The sequence below is a fragment of the Sceloporus undulatus genome, chromosome 1, assembly GCF_019175285.1.
Source record: "Sceloporus undulatus isolate JIND9_A2432 ecotype Alabama chromosome 1, SceUnd_v1.1, whole genome shotgun sequence".
Taxonomy (NCBI): Eukaryota; Metazoa; Chordata; class Lepidosauria; order Squamata; family Phrynosomatidae; genus Sceloporus; species Sceloporus undulatus.
In genome coordinates this window covers 24265895-24293766 of record NC_056522.1, presented here as the reverse complement: position 1 = coordinate 24293766, position 27872 = coordinate 24265895, and the positions used below count along the sequence as shown (strand labels likewise).

At 41.9% G+C, this 27872-nt stretch overlaps 1 protein-coding gene across 1 annotated transcript; it reads right to left on the bottom strand.

Annotated features, from left to right (window-relative positions):
- Positions 1-456: 456 nt before the first annotated feature.
- POLR1B (RNA polymerase I subunit B) lies at positions 457-27848 on the bottom strand. Its single transcript, XM_042470161.1, is given in 16 exon segments — positions 457-2345; positions 3384-3559; positions 3561-3638; positions 4371-4567; positions 10217-10373; positions 11674-11844; positions 12393-12526; positions 15882-16163; positions 16948-17119; positions 18144-18315; positions 19772-19995; positions 21221-21357; positions 23622-23754; positions 24192-24338; positions 25928-26095; positions 27569-27848. Coding segments are annotated over 16 exon segments (3408 nt in total). The 5' UTR covers positions 27749-27848; the 3' UTR covers positions 457-1465.
- Positions 27849-27872: the final 24 nt, after the last annotated feature.

Genomic DNA, 27872 nt, shown 5'->3' with positions numbered 1-27872 from the left:
CAAGCCTAGGCTTGCTACACCAAACAAATGTGCAGATGCTCTCACCTCACCTTTCATCCTCCTCACTCACTCTCACTCCTGGTTTAATCTCATCCCTTACTTGCAACCACTGCCCTGTTTCACTCTAGTACTAATTTTTTATAAATGGTTGGGCTTGTTTATTTTAAAATAAATTAGTTGCTGCTTCTGCTTCTGATAGCAACTTCTGGATGTTTTGCATCCAGAATCAGCCATTTGCTTTCCACTAAAAGAGCCTTAAACTTTGGTTTTCATATTCTGTGATGGTGTACAACATGCTCCTGAGCCCCCCCTGTAACTTTTGTGAAGCATGATTATTACTAACAGACTATGGATAATTTATACCCAAGATCTGACTTACTTGTAAGATGATTTATTTGGCTACAAACCTTCATGTCAAAGTGTCAACCCTATTCAAGATCCAAGAGACAATTTGTATTATGTGTAATTTGGGATTTTATTAAAATAAACTTTTTTTTTCCTGTGGGGAGTCACAGCCAAGATGCAGCAACATTTCAGCAATATTTTCAAAAGCAGCAAGTTTAATGTCAAATCTTATGAAAGCAAAAAACTCACAAACCGGGTAGTTTAACAGGAAATAAAACAAACGGCAATCAAAATTTAATTTCTGCACATGTGTTGTAATGGAGCAATAGTGGATGGGCCTCCTGGTAAGTTCTTCCACAGAAGTTACCTGGATGAAAATAAGGAGTCACTATCTGATGTGAGGTTGGAGGTGCAACTATCCTGCCCCACAAGCTCAGGAATGGTATGTTTGCCTGAAATGAATAAAAAGTGAAGTGACCTCAGAATGTAAGGAAAAAGCATGACGAGATTCTTTGGTATCTGTCATGTGTTCAGAACATCAACACAAAGCAAATTCTTTCCATCCAGACAATGGCTGCACTCCTCAGTTGTGTGGCAGGGGACAAAAGGGAGGAAAATTTCTGCCCGTACAGGGATGCTTGTGGAGTTGTAACCCAAAGTCATTTTCTGTATAATAAGCAACTGTTTTAAAGCATAAAGGACACATGCTCTATTGCAGACTTCAGACTGTCTTCTCATGACCTTTGATTTGTCCCTTTGGTGTTTCTGTTGTGAGCATCAATTACCATCACTGAGAGCCCATACAGCATGAAAGAGAAGTTATTTCACTCTCCAAACTGGCAAAGCAAATGTGCTTTTAAAAGGTCAGCTTTCAATCATTCACATGAAATCCCAAGAACTGCTCTAGTAACTCCATTAATTATATCATGTGCCCCTGGAGTCTATTTTTTGTAGTTGGACACTGCTAAGCAGAATTCCACCTTGTCTCTAAAGAGTTGTTTAATAAACTATATCTTAATTTTACTATTCATAACGGATTAACAGCCCTTTTCAAAAGGCTCCACAGGAGAAACATACTTGTTAACTCTCTGAGAGTTAAGCATAGTTTATACTGCCAGAACTAATTCACATCAAGTTTCACTTTGACATTAATGGCAGCCAATTCTGCCACAAAACAACGGAAGACGTAAGGAACTGCAACAGTTTCAATGGTGTCATTCCTATTGCAAAGGGTACAAATATGTTGCCTGATACGTGTGGTGGACCACACAGGCGGAGGTTTTAATAGAGTAGAAAGCAGGCTGCCACACTGGACACAAACATGGGCCACTGAACGATCGGAGCAGTTGAAGAGGCGATCATGCAGCAAGAAGGACGTTCCATGAGCCAACAAAGCATCCCGTTCCATCTCTCCAAAGCGGATGCCACCCTGAACATTCCTTCCTCCAAGTGGTTGGTTGGTGACTTTATCTCTGGCTCCTGTGGTCCTCACCTGGAACTTGTCAGAGACCATGTGCCTAAGGCGCTGGTAGTAGACAACACCAATAAAAATGTCAGCTTCAAGCTCTACTCCTGATACACCACTGTACATTCTTTCTGTCCCGTAGTAATTGTAGCCCCCAGCCTTTAACATCTTGCCAAAGTATTCCACAGCAGAGTTCTTTTCAGAAAATGTGAAAGGGGTGGCATCATGACAAAGTCCATGCAGTGCTGCAGACTTCCCTGCCATACTCTCAATTAACATGCCAATGGTCATTCGGGATGGGAAGCCATGAGGGTTGAAGAGGATGTCTGGCACCATTCCACTTTCTGTAAACGGCATGTCCTCAGCTGGCCACAGCCGGCTCAGGATGCCCTTCTGTCCATGCCGGCTAGCAAACTTGTCCCCTATTGTAGGATTTCGGGGGACTCGCAGAGTGATGCACACACACTTGAATCGTCCAGTTCCAATGTCATTACTACAAACTTTAATGTTATCCACAACACAGACTTCCATATTTCTGGAAAGGAAGGGGGGAAAATATCAGTTGTTGCTTAGGAGAATTTCTGCAATAATACCTATTCCAAGCTATCTCTGTGTGTGGGGACATCTTAACTATTAATGGAATACAGAGACCAAATAAGAATAGATGAAAGAAAGATCTCTTCTAGGCATTATGAATACAAACAAAACTAAATGCTTTCACACTCTACCTCTCAGTTCTAATACCTTGTGCTTACATTTTCAAAGCTGTGGCTTCAAAAAAAAACCTACTGTTTATATATGAATAGAACGTGCAACTACAGCAAAATCATTAGGGAAACACAGAGAGATGCTTGCACCAACAAGAAACAGTTAAAATTATATACACAGTTGGCCCTTTGCATTTCCTGGGTTAGGGGTGCAGGACCCCTGTGAAAATGAACAAAACAAAACAAAACACAAATAAAAAACTTATATTTTCTTTCCCTGATAGAAAATCTCTCTAGGAATCTCTGGCTCCTCTAGCACATCTCTAAGGCCATCATCACCCATCAGAAGATGACCAAAGAATTGCACTGCAGGATCTATGAATGCCTAGAGAAGTGTTTTCTCTAGGAATCTCTAGGTCCTCCAGTGTGACTCTGTGATGAACCCCTGGCACAGTCATGCTGGAGGACCTAGCCATTCCTAAAGAGAAAATATTAATCAAATCCACAAAAGTCAAAGCTGCAAATGTGGAAGGCTAACTATACGCCACTTTTGACAATACAGAGAGCATTCCAATGATCTCAGCTGCACCATGAGGCTGGTTAGACTGAGAAAGATTTGACAGTGTGACTGACTAGCTCAAAGGCAGTCAGTAAGCACCACTGGCAAAGTGGGAGATTCCTCCATATCAAAGGTGAATGCACTTAATCTACACTGACTCTACTCAAGCATTTGTTCAGAACATTTTCAACTGTTAAGATTCCCAGAGATTTAAGAGAGCACCCATACTGTTGATGGTTGATATTTTAGAGAGTTTACCAAGCTTATTCTTCTTCACTATAGCTAAATATTAACAATCTGAACTTACTTGTGATATGTCACAAAGCTTTCCCCTGTGTTGAGATTCAAATAGCTATAGTAAGGGTCCCCGTATTGAAGTTTGGTTCCTATGGGGGGCAGGCCATCAGCATCGAGATTCTGTAAAGTTACTGCTCTGTCAGGACCAATCCCAAACACCAGATTGTCTTCTCCTTGCTTGATTTTTTTCTGCTAGGTCAATGCGATCAGTCTTATAGATACTTCCATGGCCAAACCCTCTTTCCCACGAAGACTTGTTCAGAATCTAAACAGGAAGAGCCCCATATGTTATCAAGGTGGAGTAAAAACCGGAAATAGGCAATGCTTTCATGACAGAGACCTTGTTTCTTTGATTTAGGAGAAACGTGTCCCCTATCCCACCAACACTAAAATAGCTTTCCCCAAACTGGTGTCCTTCGGATGCACTGAACTACAACTCCCAACACTACCAACCATCATAGATAATAGCAAGCCAACACATCTGGACAGCATCAGGTTGGCTGCCCTGAGATATCCAGCTGTCCAAAGTGGTCACCTGGAACTGAAAGGATGACCTAACTATCTGAACTAGTTTATATGACAGTAAGCAGATCTTCAGGCATCCAAGATGCTCCAGCACTTAAATATCAACAATAGCCATTTTGTTTCTATGATCAACTAAATTTGCTAGTTTAGACTTTCAAAGCCATATATGTCCCTGGGGATTTCTTAAAAAGAAACTCATCCCATGTTCACTCCTCTCCACAGTAAATGGAAATCAACTCACAAGTAGGGTTTTGTGGAAACCACAGATCTTTTTCAAGTGGTGACACCTGGCTGATTGATCATCATGACTGATGTGTTTTACAAGGTATACATTTTCCCATGACTGATTGTCATGAAATTGAACAGTTACAGCTACTTCCAAGAGAATCAATTTCCACTTTAATACATGCTGCATTAGACGGGGTGTGTGTGGATGTTTGTTTCTCCTGCACCCTTTTAAAAAAGGACTTACCATTGCATCTTCCATGTCATAGCCACTATAGGTGATCACAGCAACAATTGCATTTGTACCAGTTGGGTAAGAGTCCATGTCATAATGATCATACATGGCTGGCCGAACTAACGGGCTTTGAGGGGTTTGAAGCCGGTAGAGTTTATCATCTGACCTATAGGGGAATGTCAGAAGAGGAAAACCCATTGTTTGCTTGCCTGGAGAGGAGACAAAAATAACATAGCCTGTGAAAGCAGAAGAAAATGGCTACACCAGGGGTGGAAATTGTGCAGCCCTACAGATGTTGTTGGATTGTAACTCCCAGCACAGCCAATGGTGAGTAAGGGGCCACACAATTCTCATTCTTCAGCATGGTGGTTAAAGGCAGCTTTCTAAATATAAAAATAATATCACTTCAGCATGTTCAGTTCTATATAATTTGTTTAAAATATATGTGTAATGTGAGCTGTTATATATGCAATCCAAAGTTCCCAATTTCAAGCTCCCATCTCTTCCAGGATTGAATCCTGGAAAAACAGAGGTACTTGCTATAGGAACCCCAAATCTGGGCATGGAGATTTGTCAACCAGTCCTGGATGTGGTCACACAATTTCCCTAAAGGACTGTGTTCGCAGCTTGGGAGTGCTCCTGGACTCATTCCTCCAGTTGTCATCCCAGATAGATGCGGCAGTAGCACTTGTTATCAACCGGTTGACCAGCGGGACCTAGAAGTGGTGGTACGTTCACTGGTAACCTCCCGCCTCGATTTCTGCAATGCACTCTACATGGGGCTACCCTTGTGTCAAGTTTGGAAGCTACAATTGGCCCAAAATATGGCAGCCAGATTGGACACTGGGAAAGCCAGGTTCAACCATATAACACCTGTCCTAAAATCTCTGCACTGGCTGCCAATTAGCTTCTGGGTGCAGTACAAGGTGTTGGTCATCACCTTTAAAGCCCTACATGGCTTGGGTCCAGGTTACTTGCGGGAGTGCCTCTCCCTATATAATCCAACCTACACTCATATCCTCTGGGAAGAACTTATTGCAGCCACAGGAGACCGAACTGGCTGCAACCTCCCAGAGGACTTTCTTTTCTGCTGCTCCCAAACTGTGGAATGACCTTCCGCAAGAGATCCGTCTTATCACCACCTTAGACGCCTTTAAAAAGGCTGTCAAGACGGATCTCTTCTGGTGGGCCTTCCCAGACTGACTTCCCAAAGAGATAGCCCCATCACCTTTAATCTGCCCACTTCTTCCTGCTTATTTTAGGATATGCGATTAATGTTATTATTTTAACTGTTACTGAATTTTATTATTTGTAATGGTGGGAGGGATATAGGGGTTAATATGTTTTATTATGCTTTTGTATTCGTGTATTTTTATCTTATGTTGTAATCCCGCTTTAATCCGCAGAGAGAGGCGGGAAATATATTATGATGATTGATGATGATGATGATGATGCAGAACATTTAGCTCCAAAGAGCTTCCTACTTTCTCTGTACCTTTCAAAATTATTTATAGTTTTCTCCTTTCACCCGCAAACAAGCAATCAGAAAAAAGGGATGGGGTGTGGGAAATCCTATCCTAAAATGTCTTCCTAATTCTAATCTAAATGTCTTCCATAAGCACTTTTGGAGAGCCTTTGTAGTCTGATTGGAATGACCTTCCATTGTTTTTAGCTTGTTTTCTACTGCTTCAGAAAGCAGGATTCGACCTAATGGACTCATATTAGCATAAACGAAAATCTAATTAAACCTGATGGTAAGAGCGGCTCAGCAGTGAAAGAGACTACCTCAGAAGATGATGGATTCTCTTTCATGGGAAGTTTTTAAAATGAAACCAGATTACTATCTTCCAGGGATGCTTTATGTGTAGATTCCTAAATTGGCAAGGAATTGGGATGGAAAACGCTTGGGTCCATTTCTATGATTTTATGTCTGCTTCTTAGTTCCTCCAGCAATTGGCTGGAATCTTGATATTGTTTTAGAAAGTCCAGTAACATTCTTTGTTTTGGGTGTGTACTAGCCACCACAAAATGTTGTTAGGAAAGCCATCATACTAGAAGCATGAAAAGAACCTACATGTTAAGGCAAGGGAAGTAAGTGGAAGGAGGGTGCAAAAGAAGGCAAGGGAAAGAAGTAGCGGCCCCGAAACCAAGAATTGGGTTGCAACCTCCAGTCCTGGATGGGGTCACACTTGCCTCCAGTGACTGTGTTCGCAGTCTGGGGGTGCTCCTTGACTCGTCGCTCCTGATGACAAATCAGGTAAATGCGATGGTCAGGAGTGCCTGTTATCAGCTTCGGCTGATACGTCAGCTGCGCCCTTTTCTGGAAGTAAGGGATCTCGAGACGGTTGTGCACGCACTGGTAACCTCACACCTTGACTTCTGTAATGCACTCTACATGGGGCTACCCCTGTGCTTGACTCGGAAATTACAGCTGGTTCAAAACATGGCAGTCAGGCTTGTCTCAGGAACATCTAGGAGGGACCACATTACTCCGGTTTTGAGGTCCCTCCACTGGCTGCTTATGAGCTTCCGGGCCCAGTACAAGGTGTTGGTTATCACCTTTAAAGCCCTAAATGGCTTGGGTCCAAGCTATCTCAGGGACCGCCTCCTCCCATACAATCCTCCCCGCACTCTCCGGTCCTCTGGGAGGAACTTACTGCAGCCTTTAAAATCTAGGCTTGCGGCGACCTCCCAGAGGGCGTTCTCTGCTGTCGCCCCCAAACTCTGGAACGACCTGCCGAATGAGATCCGTCAGATAACATAATTAGACAGCTTTAAAAAGCAGTCAAGACGGATTTCTTCCGGCAGGCCTTTCCAGATTAACCATCCCGGCCCAGGTTCCCTGATACCCTCATTCCTCCCGTGGCCCCATCTTAGTGATGGTTGAGAATCAACAGAGGGATATCAGGGTTTTTAGTTTTTAATTGTTGTTTTTATGCTTTGATATTGTGTTTTTAATATGTCATACTGGCCTGTTACAGACTGCCAAAATAAAGCTGCTTCGGGTCTCTTTGGAGGTATGCTATTTAAATGATGCATTCATCCTAAGAATCCAGAAGCTGCACCAAAGCCACACTCCAGTGCTTAGGAATGAAGTGTGGCTTTGGCACGACCTCCGGACTCTTAGGACCCACACATCATTTAAATAGCATACCTTCAAAGAGACCCGAACCAGCTTTATTTTGGCAGTCTGTAACAGGCCACTGTTTAATACTGTCTTAAGGGGAGGGAGAGATAGTGTTTTTAATTGTTATATTTTATATTTTACTGTTGTCAACCGCCCGGATTGGTTTCCCATAGGGCGGTATAAAAATATTATTATTATTATTATTATTATTATTATTATTATTATTATTATTATTAAGAAGTAGTCCAAAAAAGCAGTGGACTGAGCCAAAAATAGGTGGGGTTGCCTGAGGAATTTGGAGAAAATTGAGCTAAATCAACAGATTGGAAAGCAGATGAATTTTTTTTGGGGGGGGGGGGGGGGAAGGGCCTGGAGACTAAACTCCAATTTGGGAAGGATCGTAATTATAAAGGCACTAATATCCTGCCTTTTAGCACAGGATCTAAACAACCCAAAACATTTCCAGATTAAAAACATAAATATCTGAACAAGGTAAAAACACAGTAACAGTTAAAATCACTTTAAAAGGTACACGTAGACTTGAAATACATTACAGTGCTACCTCGGGTTACGAAATTAATTCGTTCCGCCGCTCCGTTCGTAACCCGAGTAATTTCGCAACCCGAAAAGGCTTTCCGTTAGCGCTGGAAAGCCGCTAGCCGCGCTTTGCGTTTGAATTTCGCGCCGAAATAAATTTCGTAACCCGAAAAAAACATCGTATCCCGGAACAGTTTTTTCCAATCTAACTTTTTCGTATCCCGGAAATTTCGTAACGCGATCAATTCGTATCCCGGGGTACCACTGTAATACCCAAAGGTTTTTTTTAAAAAAGCCACAGTTTAGCTTGGTGCTGGAAAGAAATCAACACTGATACCACTGGACCTCCAAGTGAAGGACATTTCAAATTTGGGCTGCTGCCATCTGAGAAGGCCCTTTTCCATGTCTTTCCACTTTGTATAGCCTTCATATAGGTAGGACACGGAGGAAGGCCCCTCCTGGAGATTTCATTTTTCAGGCAGGTATTTACAGTGTTACCTCAAGTATTGAGGTACCAAGCCATTTAGGACTTTAAATATAATAAACACCTTGAATTCAGGCCAGAAATGAATTGGCCATCTTGGGGCCACATTCCAACAATATCTGAGACACACCTGTAGTAGGACACAGGGCAGGGCTGAAGCCAGCTCTGGCTCTTACCAATCTGAACGTATTTCATGCCTAACAAGCATGGCTACCTTCTATGTAAGTCTTTAAGAGTAAGCTCCACTCAAGCAGCCTCCCAGGGTGCAAAGCACAGAATACTTCCACGCAACAGTTTCTGGTCCTTTGATATCCTCTTATCTCTGATCATACTTAACGCAAGAGGTCTGCAGGCTGGATGGGGAACCACTATGGGACATATCCACCCTATGGGCCACGTTCTCTATTCCTGGTGTAATATGTGGTGCCAATCAAAAGGAAGTGGTGCAGGCTGTACAAAAGCCTCTACCTTGTTAGTAAGGGTATGAAGGAACAGACATGTATAAGAAACTGGGATTCAGGGAGATTCCCAAACAAGGAGGGAAGCAGAGTCACAAGTGTTCAAACAACTGAGATGAAAGAATGAAGAGAAAAATACATGCATAGTAGGTTTAAGAGCAGGAAAAGTATCTCCTTCTAGACTACCTTCTGGCTGTCTTTCTATAACCAACCTACCTCCTAGTGGACAAAGGAGAGAGCACACCAGTGGTTAGACCATACTGAATATTGGTCAGTAAGGAGAACTGTGAACAACAGTTTTATTTTTCTCTTCATTCATTCATTCATTCATTCATTCCCACTCTGCCTCCATCCTTGTTTGGGAATCTCCCTGAATTTCAGTTCTCTACATATGTGGATGCAAGCTCTGGAGAACCTACACACAACAGGCATATTTGCAATTGGGACCTACAACAGAGATGGGGAACTTTCGACCCTGGGGCTAGTTCTGACCTTCTAGGATTCCCTATCTTCCCCAGCCAGCTAGCCAGCCAGCCTTCTCCTCCTCCTCCCCATGATGAAACCACTGTTTGTGTGTTTCTCAGTTTTGTATTCCCCCCTCCCCTGCCCTATTTTTTAATGCCTCACCTAAGGCTTGGTTACTGGAAGTAAAAGCATCAAATTAAAATATGCTTAAAAACTCTTTTGCTTTGAGCTCCACCCATCACTGAGGGATACAGACCTTGAGAACATCTCTGAAATTGAATTTAGCCCTTGGGATCATAGAATCATAGAGCTGGAAGAGTCCAGAAGAGCCATCCAGTCTAACTTCCTGCCATGCAGAAACACAGAATCAAAGCACCCCCAGCAGATGGCCATCCAGCCTCTGTTTAAAAGCCTCCAAAGGAGGAAGTTCCACCACTCTCTGAAGGAGTGTGTTCCACTGTCGAACAAGTCTTACTTCAGGAAGTTCCTTCTCATGTTGAGGTGGAATCTCTTTTTCTGTAGCTTGCATCCATTGTTCTGGGTCCTATTCTCTGGAGCAGCAGAAAACAGGCTTGCTCCATCCTCAATATGACATCCCTTCAAATATTTAAATAGGGCTATCACATCACCTCAAACCTTCTCTTCTCCAGGCTAAACATCCCCAGCTCCTTAAGTCTCTGCTCATGGGGCATGGTTTCAAGACTCTTCACCATTTTAGTTGCCTTCTTTTGGACATGCTCTGAATGAAAAAGATTAAGCTACAATTATCAGTATGAAGGGAACTTACCCATTTGACACTGGTACATATTTCTTGGACTCTGATTGTGATCAGAGAATGGAATGAAATTTGCTACCACACTTAACATGCTGTGGGGAAAGAGTTCCTGGTGAGTGGTCAGTCCAAGTTCAATTTCATTCTCCAATACAGCAATGTTCATGAAAACCTAGAACATGAAAAATCCCATTCCGGTCACTTTTAGAAACTCTATTTGAAGAAGAGCCCATCAAATCTATTATTTTACTTCCATCTTTCATGGGCAGTACCCAGAAGTATTCATCCAAGCAACATCAACGATATAAAGCAGTAAGAAAAAGTACACAGAAGACTGCAAGAATATATAAAAATATAGAAAACTATTTTACTCTGGGTAAAGTTAATTGTACATCTAGCTCATGTTTTATGAAAGCAGCAACAGTTTTCAGGGATTTCAGACAGATCTCTTTCCAAGCTTTAACTGGAGATAACAGGGATTGAACCCAGGGCCACTTATGTGCAAAGCACAAAATCTTCTAGTAAATTGCATCCCCCCTTCTCTAGTTTGAATTCAGCATTCAGTTATTTAAACATAGAGTAGGATACAAAATAGGATTTTTCTATCCAGTTAGAATACTATTGATTTGACACATTAATACAAGGGTAGGAATTTTTTCTTTCTTCCAAGGTGTATTCTCCCAAAAGGAATCTATTGGAGACTGCATGCCAGTAGTGAGCATGACTGGAGCCAATACTCAGCAAAGCCAAGAGTGAGCAATGGTACCTCCCTGCCATGCACATCACTTCTTTCACTTTCTGAAGTAGTCAATCTGGCTCACTCTCCTTCCTCCACCATCCCACCTCCAGATTCTTCCCTCTGTGTCCAGTAGGCTGCCAGGAAATACAGAGGTCTGAAATTACCTCTATTAGAGGGCTTTTGAATTGAAGCTGAGAACTGCATGAAGTCAGGCCAAGGGCCACAGGTTGCTCAGCTCTGCACTAAAAGTATTCTTAAGACTCATCATTACTTCATGTCAATTTATGGTGCAATATCATTTCCAGAAGAAACTCAGAGTGAAATATGTAATCTAGGTTGAAATTTCTCAACAGGCTTTATTTCTTATGAGTTTATCAGACAAGGGGAATTGGAAGTATAATCCAGTGGCAATCTGAACGCAATCATGGGGTTTAACGTTATTGCGTGATAGACCGCCATACGCAAATTCGGGCAATGGGAAGTCAGTCTGAATGCAATCATGTGGTTTCACATTATTGCGTGATAGACTGCCACACGCAAATTCGGGCAATGGCATGCTATTTTCGGGCAATGGGGAGCCAGTTTGAATGCGTATTCACGTAATTGCGCGAAACTAGCGACTTCTTATTATTACTACTGCAGAGAATGGTGCCTGGACTCCCCCAATATAAAATAAACTAGTCACCACTCTGTAATCAATATATGTGTTTATGCACACACAAACACACATTACCTGCTCCATTGTGCCAATCCATTCCTCTTTCCCCAGGGCTAGGTTTCGTACAGGGCGCATCATCCTACTAGGGGTAGTGAAAATGAAGAGCCCTGGGTACAGGCTGGGTTTACCTGTCATTGGGATAAGGACCACCTCTGTCCAAACTGGAATTTTCTTCTCCTGCATTGCCTATGATACATCAAAACAGAAAAAGCTGGCTTACAAAACAACAACAATTATTATTATTATTATTATTATTATTATTATTATTATTATTATTAATCTTTATTTATAAAGCGCTGTAAATTTACACAGCGCTGTACATACAATCTTTTAGTTAGACGGTTCCCTGCCTGCAGGCTTTACAATCTAAAAAACAACAACAACAAAACAAAACAAAAAAGGAACAAAAATAAATGTACCCTTCAATGAGAAAGAACTTAAGAGAAGAGTATACATTAATTCACATCAGTTGATGAAAAGGCAAAATAAAAATTTTAAAACCAGAAATTACTGATAAGGATAATACAGGTTGTAGAGCCACATATAAAGAAGAAAAAGAAAAGGAAGTTAACAAAAGGTGTTAAGTTAAATGCTACTAATTTTGCAGCTGGAATACATGCAGCAAGAGAATCAGACAATAATATAGCTATAGAGAGCTTGATCAAAACAATGCAAAGGGTTTTCTAAAGTAATGCAGTACAGATTTGCATGGCAGTTCATCCAACAAAGCTGACCTTACAGTGCCGGAGTGTCTCCACAAGGCCAGGAGCCAGATCTTCCTCTATCCAACCTACCAGAGATCCATCTAAAACAACTGGGTAACACTGAGAGTAGGGCTGGCTGGAAATACCATCGGCTGGAGTGACTCCTAGAGAAAGATTCATGACAACAGTTAATGCATTACACCAGTGGTTCCCAACCTGTGGGTTGGGACCCCTTTGGGGGTCGAATGACCCTTTCATGGGGGTCGCCTAAGACTACTGGAAAACACCTATTTAATAACAGTTATGAGGTAGCAACAAAAATAATTTCATGGGTTTGGGTCACCACAACATGAGGACCTGTATTAAAGGGTCGCGGCATTAGGAAGGTTGCGAACCACTGCATTACATCCAAAAGCTGCAGGAATATTGTGGTACAGACAATTTTCATAAATACTACACAAAATATGTAGAAATGATTTGTTGTGTCTAAGGAGCTACCATTCCTCTGGTGGCATAGTGCTTAAATGCCTGTACTGTAGCCACTCACTCACAAACCATAAGGTTGTGAGTTCAATATCAGCCCAGGGGCTCAAGCTCGACTCAGATTGGCATCCTTCTGAGGTTGCTAAAATGAGTACCCAAATTGTTAGGAGCAATTAGCTTACACTTTGTAAACCGCTTAGGGAGTGCTTAAGTGCACTGATAAGCAGTATAGAAATGTATTTGCTATTGCTATTCTTTGCAGACAGAAATCACCACATCATTATTTATTGAGAGCCTTCAAACCAGCATGAGAGACCTGTGCTCAAGCACTGCTCACGGTTGCTTTAGGGCAGTGATGGTGAACCTTTTGAAATTTGCGTGCCGGGGGCGGGGCTTCTGCCCCCAAGGACGGGGCTGCATGCCGGGAGCAGGACTTCCACCCCTGGGACATGGTTTCTCCTCCCGCTTTTCCCACCCCCAGCAGTCAGAGACAGCTGTGGGCAGAAAAGACCCATGGCAGGGACAAAGCCATAAGTTCGCACCCAGTCCTCATGGCCCCGGAGGTTTCCTCTCCCCCAAACAGGCTCCCTGGAGCTCCTTCAGGGGAGATGAAAGGGAGGCAGGGACCAAGAGGCATGGGCATGTGCTCAAGTCTCTTGGTCCTGGACCTTTCCTCTCCTCCGAACGGGCTTTCCTGGAGCTCTTTTGGGGGAGAGGAAAGGGAGGCAGGAACCAAGAGGCCTGGGCACATGGCCCATCCCTATTCCCCAAAGACCTTTTCCTGCCCCCAGCTCTCCCTCCGGAGATAGCTGGAAACTGGAAAAGGTCTCTGGGGAGGAGGAACTGGCACGCGGCAGTCGCTCCTCCTCTCCCTGCTGTTTTCCCGGCCTCCAACCATCTGGGAGAGGGCTGGGAGGAAGAGCAAGAGAGACAGCGGGAGGCCCCAAAATGGCAGGGAGGCGATGGAACAGGCATACATGTACCTCTTCCGCCTTCTCTCTCTAGCCCATGCCTGGGGAAATGGCGTCAAGTGCCACTTTCGGCACAGGTTCACCATCATGGCTTTTGGGAGTCTACTGCATATCTGCTGAATATCTTTTCTATTCTGCCATGAAACTCCTGTACACTCCAAAGACTTCAGGGCAATATTCTAGCCTAGAACATGTGCTTAGTGCTCACCAAGCAATGGTCAGGCCTATTAGATCTCACTACCACCAAACATGACCTGATGGTGTGCTCCAGGTGTTTATCACACCAGTCAGTTTTTTTCAAGTGATTCTTCTTGAAAACTGCTTCTTCTATAGTTGGAAAGGTAGAGGAACAGCAATAGGTTCTTTTGTACCATCACTGGGTTTGCATTTCAAATGAATTAATTCCTGTGTTTGCCATTTATATCCCCATTTCCTCCACTGCCTGTACCATGATTTACATAATGACAACAAAACAACAACAACAAAACACCCAAACAGAAAAATGTAATTGCACAATTATATATTGATGCTATTATGCAACACACACACCATGCCCCTTCCACCATTTTTCTTTGCTTTTTCTCATGATCCAACCCTTGCCCAGTTTTTGTATATCACTTTTTGTATATTTGATCTTTAATTACTTTCAGCATTATTCTTTAATAGGATTACATTGGAATTGTGCTGTTTCACTACTTTCGATATTTAAAAAACAAACAAACCTTAAACAGAGACTGAAGTACAGTAGTTCTAGGAAAGCCTGATGTCCTCCCAGCCCAACCACTAGCAACAGTCTGAGGCTCCCCTGTTGGAGATCTTTGGGGAATTCTCCAGGGAGAAGCAAGGAAAACACACTCAAATTGCACCCACTATGCTCCTAATATTGCAACGAATTGAAGCGAGACAATATGTACCCAAAGTGTTTACTAAACCATGGTAGGATAAATTATTAATTTCCACTGGGAAAAGAATAGATTTACAGATGCCACAATAGTTGTACAGCACCAGAAGATACACAACATCATGCAATAAGGTCCAGGCAAAGACAGGACTAATGTTGTGTGATTATGATACAACAGTGTTGTGTGATAAACTCCTTAGAATACAGCTCATCATCATCATCATCATCATCATCATCATCATCATCATCAAATGTATTTATATCCTGCCCCTCTACAAGATGCAATCGGGGCAGCTTACAAAGATTAAAAAAACAACCCCCCCCCCAAATACAATTAAATGATGTAAGAGTTTTAAAAAATACATAAAAATAAAGTGTGTGTATATATATGTGTGTGTGTGTGTGTATGTGTATATATATATATATGGAAAGAGAGAGAGAGATCAAACTATAGACCGTGACTAAAGTGTGGTCGGAGATCTTAGAGTTCTTCAGATGGCCGGAGAAGCTATTTGGAAAAGGCCTGTCAGAAGAGATCAGTCTTTATAGCTTTTTAAAATCTGTTGAGGGTGGTAATTTGATGGATCTCATCCGGCAGGCCATCCACAATCTGGGCGCAACAGCTGAGAAAGTCCTTTGGGAGGCCGTGGACAGCTCTGTTTTATAAGGCTGTAGCAAATTCCTCCCTGAGGATCTAAGTGTGTGGGGAGGATTATATGGAAGGAGACGGTCCAAAGATAGGACCCAAGCCATTTAGGGCTTTAAAGGTGATAACCAACGCCTTGTACTGGACGCAGAAACTAATGGGCAGCCAATGAAGTGATTTTAAGATTGGTGTTATATGGTCTCTATTGGATTTACCAGAGACCAGTCTGGCTGCCATGTTTTGAACTAATGTACTAACTATCAATGATGTACTTAAAACACTGTAAGAAAGTATTAATAGTCTAGATATGCACTCTTCCAGGAAGTTGGTCTGATGCTACTGATGTTCTGTCATGCAGTCCAATATATTTTCCAAGGAGTCCTGAGATTCCCAGAGCCAAGAACCACTGAAATAATGAATCTGACTGCATGCATATTTCCACAGAACAAAAACTATGCCATTTGACATGTGCTTTGTGGGAAAAGAATTTGTAATCATTCAAATAGGTTAACACTTACCTAAAGAGCAAAGCAAAGATGGCAGGGAGGTTGTGTATGAACAGTGTGTTACTATTTCACACGGGGCTGTCATGTGATTCATCAAACCGCAGGGCTCACCATCAGGGGTGTGGACAGGACAAAGAAAACCCCAGGACTCTGGCAATAGTTTACGCACAGTTGTGGTTCTCATCTTGAGGAAAGCAGAACCTCTGTGCACACAGCGGAAGTGGGAGAGATAGCGAATGAAGTTCAGCTTGTCTGCGATAATGGACAGACCAGAATTCTGCAGCATGCCCAGACCTTGGAAAAAGTAAGAAGATCTTCATCAGACAGCCTGAGAAATTTTGCTACTTGAGGCAGACATACACACACCCCTTATTCCATGTACAGAAGCCAGGTGAACTGGCAGTTGAATCTTACATACTTTAATTCTGCAATGGGACAGGGACTTCCAATATCCCCGAGGGCAGGAAATTAGATTAGAGGACTAGATTAGAAGACAGGCTGTTTGTCACACCGAGCTCTGCTTTCCAATAGAGGGAAATGGCTGGGATGGGCTCAGAAGGAACAGCTGGTTACTGCTGCTGCAATTTACACCATGGTGTAGCTGCATCATTTGGCCTAAAGAAAGGGCCAGCCATGTTTGCTCTTGTTGTGTACTTTCCAGTTGTTTTGGGCTTCTGGTAACTCTAAGATGAACCTATAACAGGGTTTTCTTGGCAAGACTGGTTTGTGTGTGTATGTGGGGGGGGGGGGGGGGTGTTGCCTTTCACTTCCTCTGAGGCTGAGAATGTGCCCAAGGTCCCTGAATGGATTTCTATAGCTAAGGTAAGATTCAGACTTTGGCCTCCAGAGTCACAGGTACAGCACTTAAACCACTACATCATGCTGGCTCTCAGCCATGTTTGCAAGTACGTATTCATACAATTCTGGACTTCTAAGGCACGCTTGTATCACTCAGACTAAGCAAACATTCTTGAGTTCTCTGAGGTTGTTAGCCTATGCAGATGTTCCTAAAACAAGACCCAGGACTGAATTTAGAACAAACATGTTTAGAAATGAATAGGGTCTCTGATTCCCTTACCGCTTTTAGAGCGAAGGTTCCCTGTAGCAAGGAGATATTCTAGCATCCTTGTAAGATCTGTTCCCCTGCCTAGAATCTTCGACATGCTTTCTGAATTAAAAGGTAAATTTGACTTCTGAGCTTTCTTCTCTAAGGCTATTTTAATAGACTGTAGCCAGACTTCAATTTTTTCCTGTGAGAGAAAATACAATCAGGACAAGAGACTTAAAGGATAAGCATTTCTATGATACTTCACAACATTTAAAAATATCTCATCTCCCAAAGAACGCTTCAGCACCAACCAAAAGATGCGAGGGAAAAAACCTTGTTTTTGTGAGATCTGCCTTAAATGACTCCTATTGCAAGGTGACTTAACCCGAGGTCTAATTCACTCAAGGATTATCAAATAGTATTTCCAATAATTAAGGCTAGAAGGCTGGCATAAAATGATTTGAAGATAATGATTATTAGTGGATGCACATTATGAATCACAGCAGAGAAAAGCTATGAGGCTATTAATTTTGTTGTGAGGACTGCTAGGACAGGAGGGAATCCCCCCTTTCCTGGACCAAGAATGTAAGGCTTGTTTTTTGCTCTATGGAAAAACACAGAGTTTAGGGGAAAATGTAGCTAAAAAAACTATGATTTTATTGGAACAATATGTTAAAAACTAAACCAGAACTAAAACCAGCTGTGAGGCTTAATCTGGCCTATAAGCCACACTCTGAAAGTTAATAAGCAGAACTGGGCTTGGAAACTGCAATTCCCAAAATAATACAAAACTATAACAATTCCTCTGCGTCTCACACCATGTATGGAAACAAGTAAACACAATATTAATATAGTTACAGAGTGCACAAACAGAGGCTTGGTTGAAAAGGGATATACAGTATGCCCAAAGCAGATAAAAGTGTCAAAAGTTTCAAAAAAAGACCAAACGCGTTTCGACAATTGTCTTCATCAGTGGTCCAAAGAATTAAGCCACCTTGTCAGGTAGAGCATGTGGGAACCACCTGTCCTTTTGGTAAGTGGAAGGTCAACTAAAACCTTGAGCCGTGCCTAAGGCTGGGGTGTCCCACAAATACTTGTCAGCTCTTGTTTTTTGCTCTAGCCATGTGATTCTTACATCGACGACAGTAAGATTCTGGCTACCATGGGAATTGAGGTGGGTGGGAGAATGTGAAATAAAGCAAGGAAAATCAGCCTCAGAATATTACCTTTAAAAACATGAGGTAAAGTTGTCCTGATGTGAGCACCTCTTGATTCATTAAGCTGTCCGGATTCTCTTCCATGCAACCTTCTTTGGCTAAAGTGAATAGCTTCCGGGTCATGAGACAAAGCAAGTAGAACTTCTCAACTTTGGATTTCAGATGTATGCAGATACATTGTCTGAAGAAGTAACAATAACAAAAATCACCCCATGTTGAAATTATCTGGATTGCCTTTTTAGTGAAATAAAATATTCATGATTCCAGAATTGGAACCTGGTAGCAATTTTAATCAATCATAAACTCAACACTTTCATTTTCTGAGCTTCAAACAATACAAATCACCTCCAAATTTTAGGGGGAAAGAAGCATCTGATCACTCTTAATTCACCAAAAGAGGACCTCTTATCTAGCACAAATCTAATGTTTTTCAAGAGAATAAAATGTAAGCAACCATTTTGCATTCCTCTAAGTACCACTGTCAAAACAGTTGTCAGGATGTTTCTCGACATGTTACACTATAATCTATTTGCCTGTAACTAAAGCCTGTAAGATTCTCACCTTACCCTCTGGGGTAGCAGAAACCCAAACTTTGCTGTTCTATATGCAAACCCTTCAGACCTCTGAAGAGACCCCATATGTACTTATGGATATCTTGCCTTTCTCCAGCAAAAGATTCCTGGTCTTCCAACAAGTTCTAAATATGCAATTCCTTCACTTTTTAAATATTTGACTATCTCCATTTCCCAATTCTCAACCCATTCAAACCTGTCCATTTTCTTAAATGCCTAGGATCCAGAAACGGACAAGTACTTAGATGAGGTCTGACAGGTGTAGATAAAACCAATCTTCTGTTAAACCAGTTTGTAATTGCATTCCTCCACAAAGCTGTTTTTGCCAGTTCACTGTGGTGTGGAGATGATCCAAGCCCATCAAAGGTTATGGAAGCAAAGCATAGTCTCAGGCATGTTCTGTCAAGATGGGAAGGCCTCAAAGGTTCGCTACAGCAGTAGGTAACATGTTTGTTTCTCTGAGTTTCAGCCCAAATAAGCTGAGGAAAGCTCATCAGCAGAATGCTGGCCACAGCAACTATGAACACAATCTTTAAATACTTGCCATCTTTACATATCTGAAGGGCTTTCATGTAGAAGACAGAGCAAGGTAGTTTTCTGCTGGTCCAGTGGGTAGGACAAGAAAAGAGATTCCCCATCTACACCAATAATTTTAACTAAACATTAGGAAGAGCGTCCCGATAGTAAAAAGTGTTTTAGAGTGGAATATACTACCATGGAGGGATGGACTTGCCTTCATTTGACATTTTTAAAAAGAGATTAAATAGTTGTTTTCTAGGGATGCTTTAGAAACAAATTCCTACATAGCTTGGAGCTGGACAAAATCACTTTAGTGGTCCTTTCTAACTTTATTATTCTATGAATGGTGTGAAATAGCTGCCATCTGCATTCATGAAGATTATCAGACCCAATGAAATGATGAATCTTTAGGTGTTCTAGGTACAACTGCATTAGTTATTTCTGCAGCTGTATCACACTACTGATTCACATTCAAAGTTGTCATGAATGTCATTGAGTACATTAATAGCAAAACACAAGTTCAGTCACACTTCTATACAGACATACTCGAAAAGGAACTCTCCAACTTGCTCACTGGGGCACCACTCAGGAAGGTTCAGTTTCACTCTGAAGCGCTGCCCCAGGTAGATCAGGACCTGCTTTTGTGTCATGCAGCCCTCTTCTGATAACACCCTCAGTATCTGAGACACACAGTTCTTGTAGAATGTATCATCCTCTTTCCCTTTGATCAACTCCTGAAAAATTTGGAAATCTGAGAAACCAACCAATCCCTGGAATGGACAAGTTAAAAATAAGAGCGTTAGAGGGCAATATATTAAATATGTAGAACAATAACAGTTACTATATTAAGATCCTGGTGTATAAAAAATTATTTCTGGAGGTTAATTAAAAATAAACATATTTCAGATTTAATTTCACTAGTGTACTAGAAAGTCTGAAAATGGGTAAATTTTGGATGCTTGTCTAATTACAAATGCTTCTTTCCCTGATAATATGCTCGCTCTCTCTAAATATATATGCAATATGTTTTGTGACCTGATGTCTTTGGATAAGATCATAGAATCGTAGAGTTGGAAGAGAACATCAAGGCCATCCAGTCCAAACCCCTGCCATGCAGGAATTCTCAATCAAAGCATCCCCGACAGATGGCCATCCAGCCTCTGTTTAAAGACCTCCAAGGGGGGAGACTTTCTGAGGGAGTGTGTTCCACTGTCGAACAGCCCTTACTATCAGGAAGTTCCTCCTAATGTTGAGGTGAAATCTCTTTTCCTGGAGCTTGCATCCATTGTTCTGGGGCCTGTTCTCTGGAGCAGCAGAAAACAAGCTTGCTCCCTCCTCAATATGACATTCCTTATACTAATTAAAGGGGTTTCACAAGCATTAAGCAGGAAGAGAAGATGGAATAGCAAACTACACTGAATAACATAAACTATAATTGTATGTCTGCTTTGCAAGGGTAGGTGTAATTCAGATGTAACAAATCATGGCTGGTCCACTATGAGCAAGCATCATTCATGTTAATTCTGCCTTCCCTTGAATGTTTTGATTCTTTTCCTTTCCTCACCCCCTCTTTAAAACAGACTGTAACTTTCTATGCCCATATCAAGTAAAACTTGGTTTGCCTTCAAACCAGAACTGGAATCCAAGGTTTAACTTGATCCAGCTAGGATGCTCACCAATTCATGGTTTGCTCTAACTAGGAAAGGAGAGAGGGAACATGACAGTGCAGAAGAAAACATATTTAGCCCAGAGTCAAACTATGCATCAGTTGTTACATTTGCATAGGGCTACAGTCACAGGTTTAAGAATAGTTAACAGGCTCTTTCAAGCAAACAAGAAATAAGCCAGGGTTCTTTCCTGTCTGCTGTTGATGTGCCATAAATAACTTACAATGTGAGTATGGCTTAATGGTTACTGGAGACTTGTATGTCTCATGTGAAAAATAGTTACTAGATATAACACATATTATTAGATATAGCAGCACACCAGTAATACCTTTAATACAAATCCTAATGGAAGAAAGAACAACTCCTTCTGATAGATGAAGTTCACCATCACGGTGCCACTTTCAAGGTAATGGAGGGTCATGTTAATTGCTGTGTGTTCTTCTCTAACACAACGCATTGAGATGCCTAAACACCACCCAAAAGAAAAAAGTCTTAGTATCAGTGTTATTATTGTTTAAAAGACAATCATAGCCAAATGTACAAGTAAAAGGGGAAATCACACATGAATGACCTATTCTTGTGGTCATCAAAGACAGAGTGAATTCAAGTGCTACCTCAATAATACCCTGGTTGTTGTTGTTGTGTGCCTTCAAGTCGTTTCTGATTTATGGTGACTCTAAGATCCCCCCCCCCCTCCGCAATCATGGAGTTTTCTTGGTTTGTTCAGAGAGTTGTTCAGAGGAGGTTTATCACTGCCAATGCCATCCCAAGGCTGAGATTGTGTGACTTCTTACATGGACAAGCAGAGAATCAAACCCTGTTCTCCAGAGTCACAGTCTAGCACTCAAACCACTATGCCACATACCCTGTTTATGCATATTTAAATCCTGTGGCAAGTGATGCAACTTTTTGAAACGAGGATGCGGTACAGACCGCCCAAATGCGCCATACTCCTGGCGATACTAGGGTTAGGGACTGCGTGGCAACAGCACAGTCCCTAACCCTAGCACGGCACAGTGGCATAACAATGGCGGTGTCCTGTGTACACGGGCACCACCATTGTGACGTAAGCACTGTGCAGCGTCCACAGTCTGGCATCTGCCCTGCGGCAGGTTTTTCCGGGTTCTTTTTACTCTGGAGGTAATCAGGCTGCTGGCAGGCCACCCCTCTGGGGTGGTCTGTACCACACGTAAGATATATCCAGGGACTGTGACCAGGATGGTGAACAGTATGGAAAAGAAGTATTTTGAAACAGATGAGTAAGTTTAAGATGGAGGAGAGAAAGTTCTAGGGAGACATGATAGTTGGTCTACTGTGTAGATGATGGAAGATGCTTTCCCACCATTGCTGCAGAGGGTAGTACTAGAATCAATGGGTAGAAATTCTAAGGAAGCAGGTTTTGACTCAACATAATGAGAAAACCTCCTAATAGTATGAGACATCAGAAGAGACTGCCTTGTGAAGGGGTGGATTCTTCACTAGAGACCCTAAGTAGGAACTTGACCACCATCTGTCAGGCATGCTGTAGATCTGAGATTACACAATGGAGGGAGTTGGACTAGGCCAGATTAAAGACCCCTTTCAACTATATGATTACCCTTTAAAATTAAACAAGTTCTTCATGTGAGGAAGCTTAAAATAAGCACTTCTGGATTAACAAAGTAATCAAGATTGCTACAAAACTGGGAAAGTATGTGCCTAACTATGACAATATTGATATAAGGAATAGCTATATTAATTCAGACAAATGCTATACAATTTATATCTTGTTGGTGGTATGAGAAATAGTACTGTACATCTGTACTTTATACAAAATCAAAACACCAGTCTGGTTAACCATGTATTATCTATTTTAAATGGATGAGCCTTGCAGAAGGTCTCAAGCAAAGCTCTTTTCAGCTGCGCTAACCAATGTTTTGTAGTGACCCTGGAACTTTCTGCGTTCAAACTACATGCTCTGCTAGTGACCCATAGCCCCTTCCAATGTCCTTATGGTATACTGCCATTTTACTGGAGCATTTTTTGATTATTCAATTCATAAACACTTCACAGACCTGGTCTACAAGGTCTTGCGTCTGTTAATTATGTAAAGGTGCTACCCAGAATTGGGTAGCATGAGAAAGGGTTAGTAATAGTTTTTCCCAGTTTTTTTTTACCATGGGGGAATCATTTTCAGGAACTCTGCAATAAAATTACATTGACAGCTTTTTTTAAAAAAAAGTTATTTTTATCCCAGTAACAATCACAACTTCTTGTGGAAACCCTAGCAGCATCTCATGGAACCCTAGTGAAGAAACTCTGGATTAAGATTATGAATGTACATTACATAACAAGCCTCTGAGTTGGTGAGAGCCCATGTCGCTTTGTCACCTGCCAGAAATGGTTATTTGTTAAGAAATAAAGCTCAACACAAATACGTGGACCTGATCTATGTGATGGATGGGATAATTCTGGATATTCTATTTGAGCACAAGGATAGAAGAACAATAAATTGTTTACTGCATATCTATACTATATCTCAATTTTAGCCAAAACATGTGCACCACAATAATGTCTCTACACAACATAAGAAAATCAACAGAAAAATGTGTAACAAACTGAGTAACACACAAACCGATTAACATATACCCCCCCCCCACAAATAGTAGCAGAACTGAACTCTTAAAAAATTCTAACTCCCATCTGATGTTAAATTGAAAATCTACAACCAATTAGCTTAAAAAAATTACCATATTGTGTGTAACCAGAACCTCTAGATTTCCATTTTGGCTTTATCATTGCAATAGGAAAGTTGCGTCTTGGCATAATGATCATTCTGATCACTTTTTCTATACCATTAATTATGAAATAGCCTCCCATTTCCTGACAAGAAAAAGAAAAGAAGTGAGCATTGAATAGGGCTATTAAATGATTGAACAAAAAACACAAACTCCAGCTTATTAATCAATGCACATCTGTTCACTTTTTAAAATGCACAGCACCAAAATGAGTGGTTTGGAAACAGAATGTAAGAAGACCACATTGCTAATATTAAGCTCACCAACAAAAACATGAAAACTCATCATCATAAAGTCAATTTAAAATATCAAACAGGAATCAACAGAACCTCTTCCTCAAGAGCGGGAAGAAAACTCAGTGATATGATTTATTTTTCCACAGCAATATTTATTCATTTATGTAGAGTATCTATACCTTGACCTTCAGCCAAATAGACTCCCATAACTTCCCAACTCACAAATGTTATATATTAGGTCGCTCTTACAAAAGCAGAAAGCCAAACCAACAAAGTTCAGTAATACCTCTTCCTCCTCGTGGTGTTCAATGAGTGCTTTAGGAGAAAGACCATGGAGATTGCAGAGTTGGGACTTCACCATGATTGGAACATGGCCAAGGGATTGTTTAATAACCCCTTTAGAAATGCCATTCACGCTCCAGCTGATATCAGCCTATACAGAGGAGAAGAGTTTAGAAAAAAAAGAGAATTATCAAAATAACCACTGAAAGAATGTAAAGACCATTCCCTTCCCAAAGAAAGAACTGCACTCTAAATATCTTATGAAGGCAAATTAATATTGTTCCTGAAGAGCATTCACCTGCAATACTGGGGTGGGAACTGTGTGGATCTCAAAATGTTGCTGGACTGCAGCATCCAGCAGTCATGACTGGGAATTACAGTCCAACATCATCTGGATGATTCACACCCCATTCTAATGTATAAACTCCTAGAAGATTCAGCCAATATTGCAAATGTAAAGAAGTCTGGGAATTTTAGAAAACATCTAGAGGGCTAAAGGTTCTCTGCTTGCTGTTGTAACACCAGTATGTAATCTTATTTTTTTTCCTCATCTAAATACCATATAAACTCGACAATAACTTGACAACATGAAGTCGAGGGCAGGTTTTGGGGCCAAAATTATGGATTTTGAAATGGCCTGTGGATAAGTGAAGGGTAAAACCTAGGGGCATGTAACAAAGGATCTAAAGGATGAAGCAAAGGAAAACAATGCCAAAGAACTTAACAAAATTCCAGCAGGCACAACTGTTTGTGTCACCCTAAAGGCTAGATGGATAAGAATTACATGATTGTTATCTAATGTTATTTTAATTTGTTGTCTGCCTTATTTTACTGAATGTTAACATATACTAATATGTATATATTTAATTATTTTCAAGTAATGTATGCCATAGGCAGGTTTATTTTATCTATTTTAATCGACTGTATGTTCAGCGCTGTGTAAATTGCCAGCGCTATATAAATAAAGCGTAATAATAATAATAGTAATAATAATAATAATAAGAAGAAGCAGCAGCAGAGGTGGGCCAGTGCTTCCAGGACAGATTACTCTCTTGCCTTTCACCAGGGAATGGTTCCTTTTTTAGCAAGAGTTAAAGTACAGTACACTGCTCCCTCGGGTTACGAAATTAATTCGTTCCGCGGCCGCTTTCGTAACCCGAAAAGCCTTCGTAAGCCGAATTGCCATAGGCGCTAATGGGGAAAAGCCGCGTTTCGTGCGAAAAAGCGCCGAAAAGCACCAAAAAAATTTTTCGTAACCCGAAAAACATTCGTAACCCGGAACAATTATTTCCAATGGGATTTTTTCGTATCCCGGAAATTTCGTAACCTGGGTATTTCGTATCCCGAGGTACCACTGTACCTACACTGACCCATGGATAAGTCAACTGAAGTTTTCTGGGATCAAACTTTGACTAAAATTTCTATATGTCTATATTATATACAGTATATAACATTTACAAAATATCAGAACACCAGATGATTGTGCTTCTTATATTTTTAAAGTCTGGTCCAAAACAGATTGCAGAAATAATCCAGTTTGAGACTGCTTTAACTGCCTTGGCTCATTGCTAGGGAATCCTGGGGATTGTAGTTTATTGTGGTACCAGAGCTCTCTGACTTTTCCAAAAGACCAGAACACCAGATGACTATGCTTCTTACATTTTTAAAGGGAATTTGCTCACCTGCTACACCCCAAAACCCCACGAAGAATCACTGTATTCCTTCACATTTGCTACTTACCACTAATTTTCCACGATAGGTGCTTCTGCGTCCCCTGCATTCGGCTGGGTAAATTTTCATCTCTTTGCATATAGTCCCTTTGGGAACCATAGGAGGGCTGATGACGGCTCCTGTAATGGCCAAAGTGAGCCGGTCGTTCTTAAAAGCAAGCTCCAAAGGTGGAATGGCCTAAAAGAAGAGTCCAGGGTGGAGGTAGAATGTCACAAATTACTTATGCCAATTGAACCATAAAGCACCTAAGAAATGTAATGTTGCTCAAAACATCTTTCAAGCCACTAGCTCAGAGGGGGTCTTTTCCTTGTCACAGGACAGTATCCAATCTGCTGAGATTTACTTTGCTGCTGCCAACAGATGTAAACTTTTACTGCCCTTTGTCCACATCCCCACATGATCAAGAAAAGGAGTGGCTTCTGCCTATATTGATATCCCTAGTCTAGGCAATGATTCTCAAACTGTGGTCCTCCAGATGTTCTGGACTTCATCTCCTAGAAGTTCCAGTCAGTGAAGGCAATGCTCAGGAATTCTGGGAGGTGAAGTCCAAAGCATTTGGAGGACCAAAGGTTAACAACACTGCTCTATGGAGTCTAGGCCATCTTAACTGGCAACAGAAGGCCTGCGTCTCTAACACTGGTCCAAACGCACTGCAGAAATAATCCAGTATGATATTGTTTTAACTGCCCTGGCTCAGTGCTAGGGAATCCTGGGAACTGTAGTTCATTGTGTGGCACCAGAGCTCTCTGACAGAAAAGCCAATGTCATATGAAGCTACAGTTCCAAGAACTCCCTAGCATTGAGCCAGGGCAATTAAAGCCATCTCAGACTGGACTGTTTCTGCAGTGTGTTTTGATCCAGAGACACTTTTCTTCTCCTGCAGGATCTTTTAACATCTTTGCCTGATGAAGAAGCCAATGAAGCTTCCAAAGCTTCCATGATGCATTTTTTTGCAATTTACTTGACACAATCAGGGCATCACTATGTTGTGGATTTTGTTGTATACTGCTGCATAGCCAACAAGGTTATCTCTGGATTTGTAACCCAGTTGGTGAGAAGATTCAGAAACACAGTACTAATAATGCATTAATGAGAGGAAAGAACAGAACCTCACAGATAAACCGTGAAAAGGGCAAAGTGTTTTCAGAGCCTGCTGGCAATTCTTCATCTCTGCCTGCCTGCCCCAGCAAACACAACGGATGCAATGGCAATCTCTGCGCCTTCAAGTCACCTGTCAACTTATGGCGACCCCATGCATTTCACAGAGGTTTCTTAGGTAAGGGATACTCAGAGGTGGTTTTGCTAGACTGTTCCTCCCAGATATAGCCTACAGTACCAGGGTTTGTTAGTGGTCCCCCATCCAAGCACCAACCAAGGTAGATCCTGCTCAGCTTCCAAGATCAGGCAGGGTCTGGTGTCTTTAGGTGTTTAGGCCTTATCTACCCACATCTACATTTGGGTACATTCTTATGACCCAGATCAGAGAGCCATCATCTCTCTTGTTATCGAAGAGGCGTAGCATTTTTATATAAACAAAGTAGTATCTCTCTATCTCTCTATCTTTGCTCTGCCCTATTAACCCTTTGGGGTGACCCTGGGCCAGTCACACTCTCTCAGCTTCGCCAAGGGACCCCAGGGAGAGAGGCCCACCTGCACTGCCCTGAGGAGCCCGTTCCCGACGGCGAAGTCGAAGGACTGGAGGTGGGCCCGGGTCAGGTCCTGCAGGGCCTGCAGCTGCTGCTCCCGGGGGACGCCGTACTCCGGCGCCGTCAGGGGCCTCAGGCTCGGGCCGCCAGGCAACCGCCGCCATTGGCACGCCGACGACTCCATGCTTCAACCGCCAAAGCGAGGAGGCGCAGGGTCTTCTGCTTCATCCTATGACGCAAAAACCCTGCGACTCCTCCCCTTGGCGGTTGGAGTCGTCGGCGTGCAAATGGCGGCTTCCCCTTTCCCC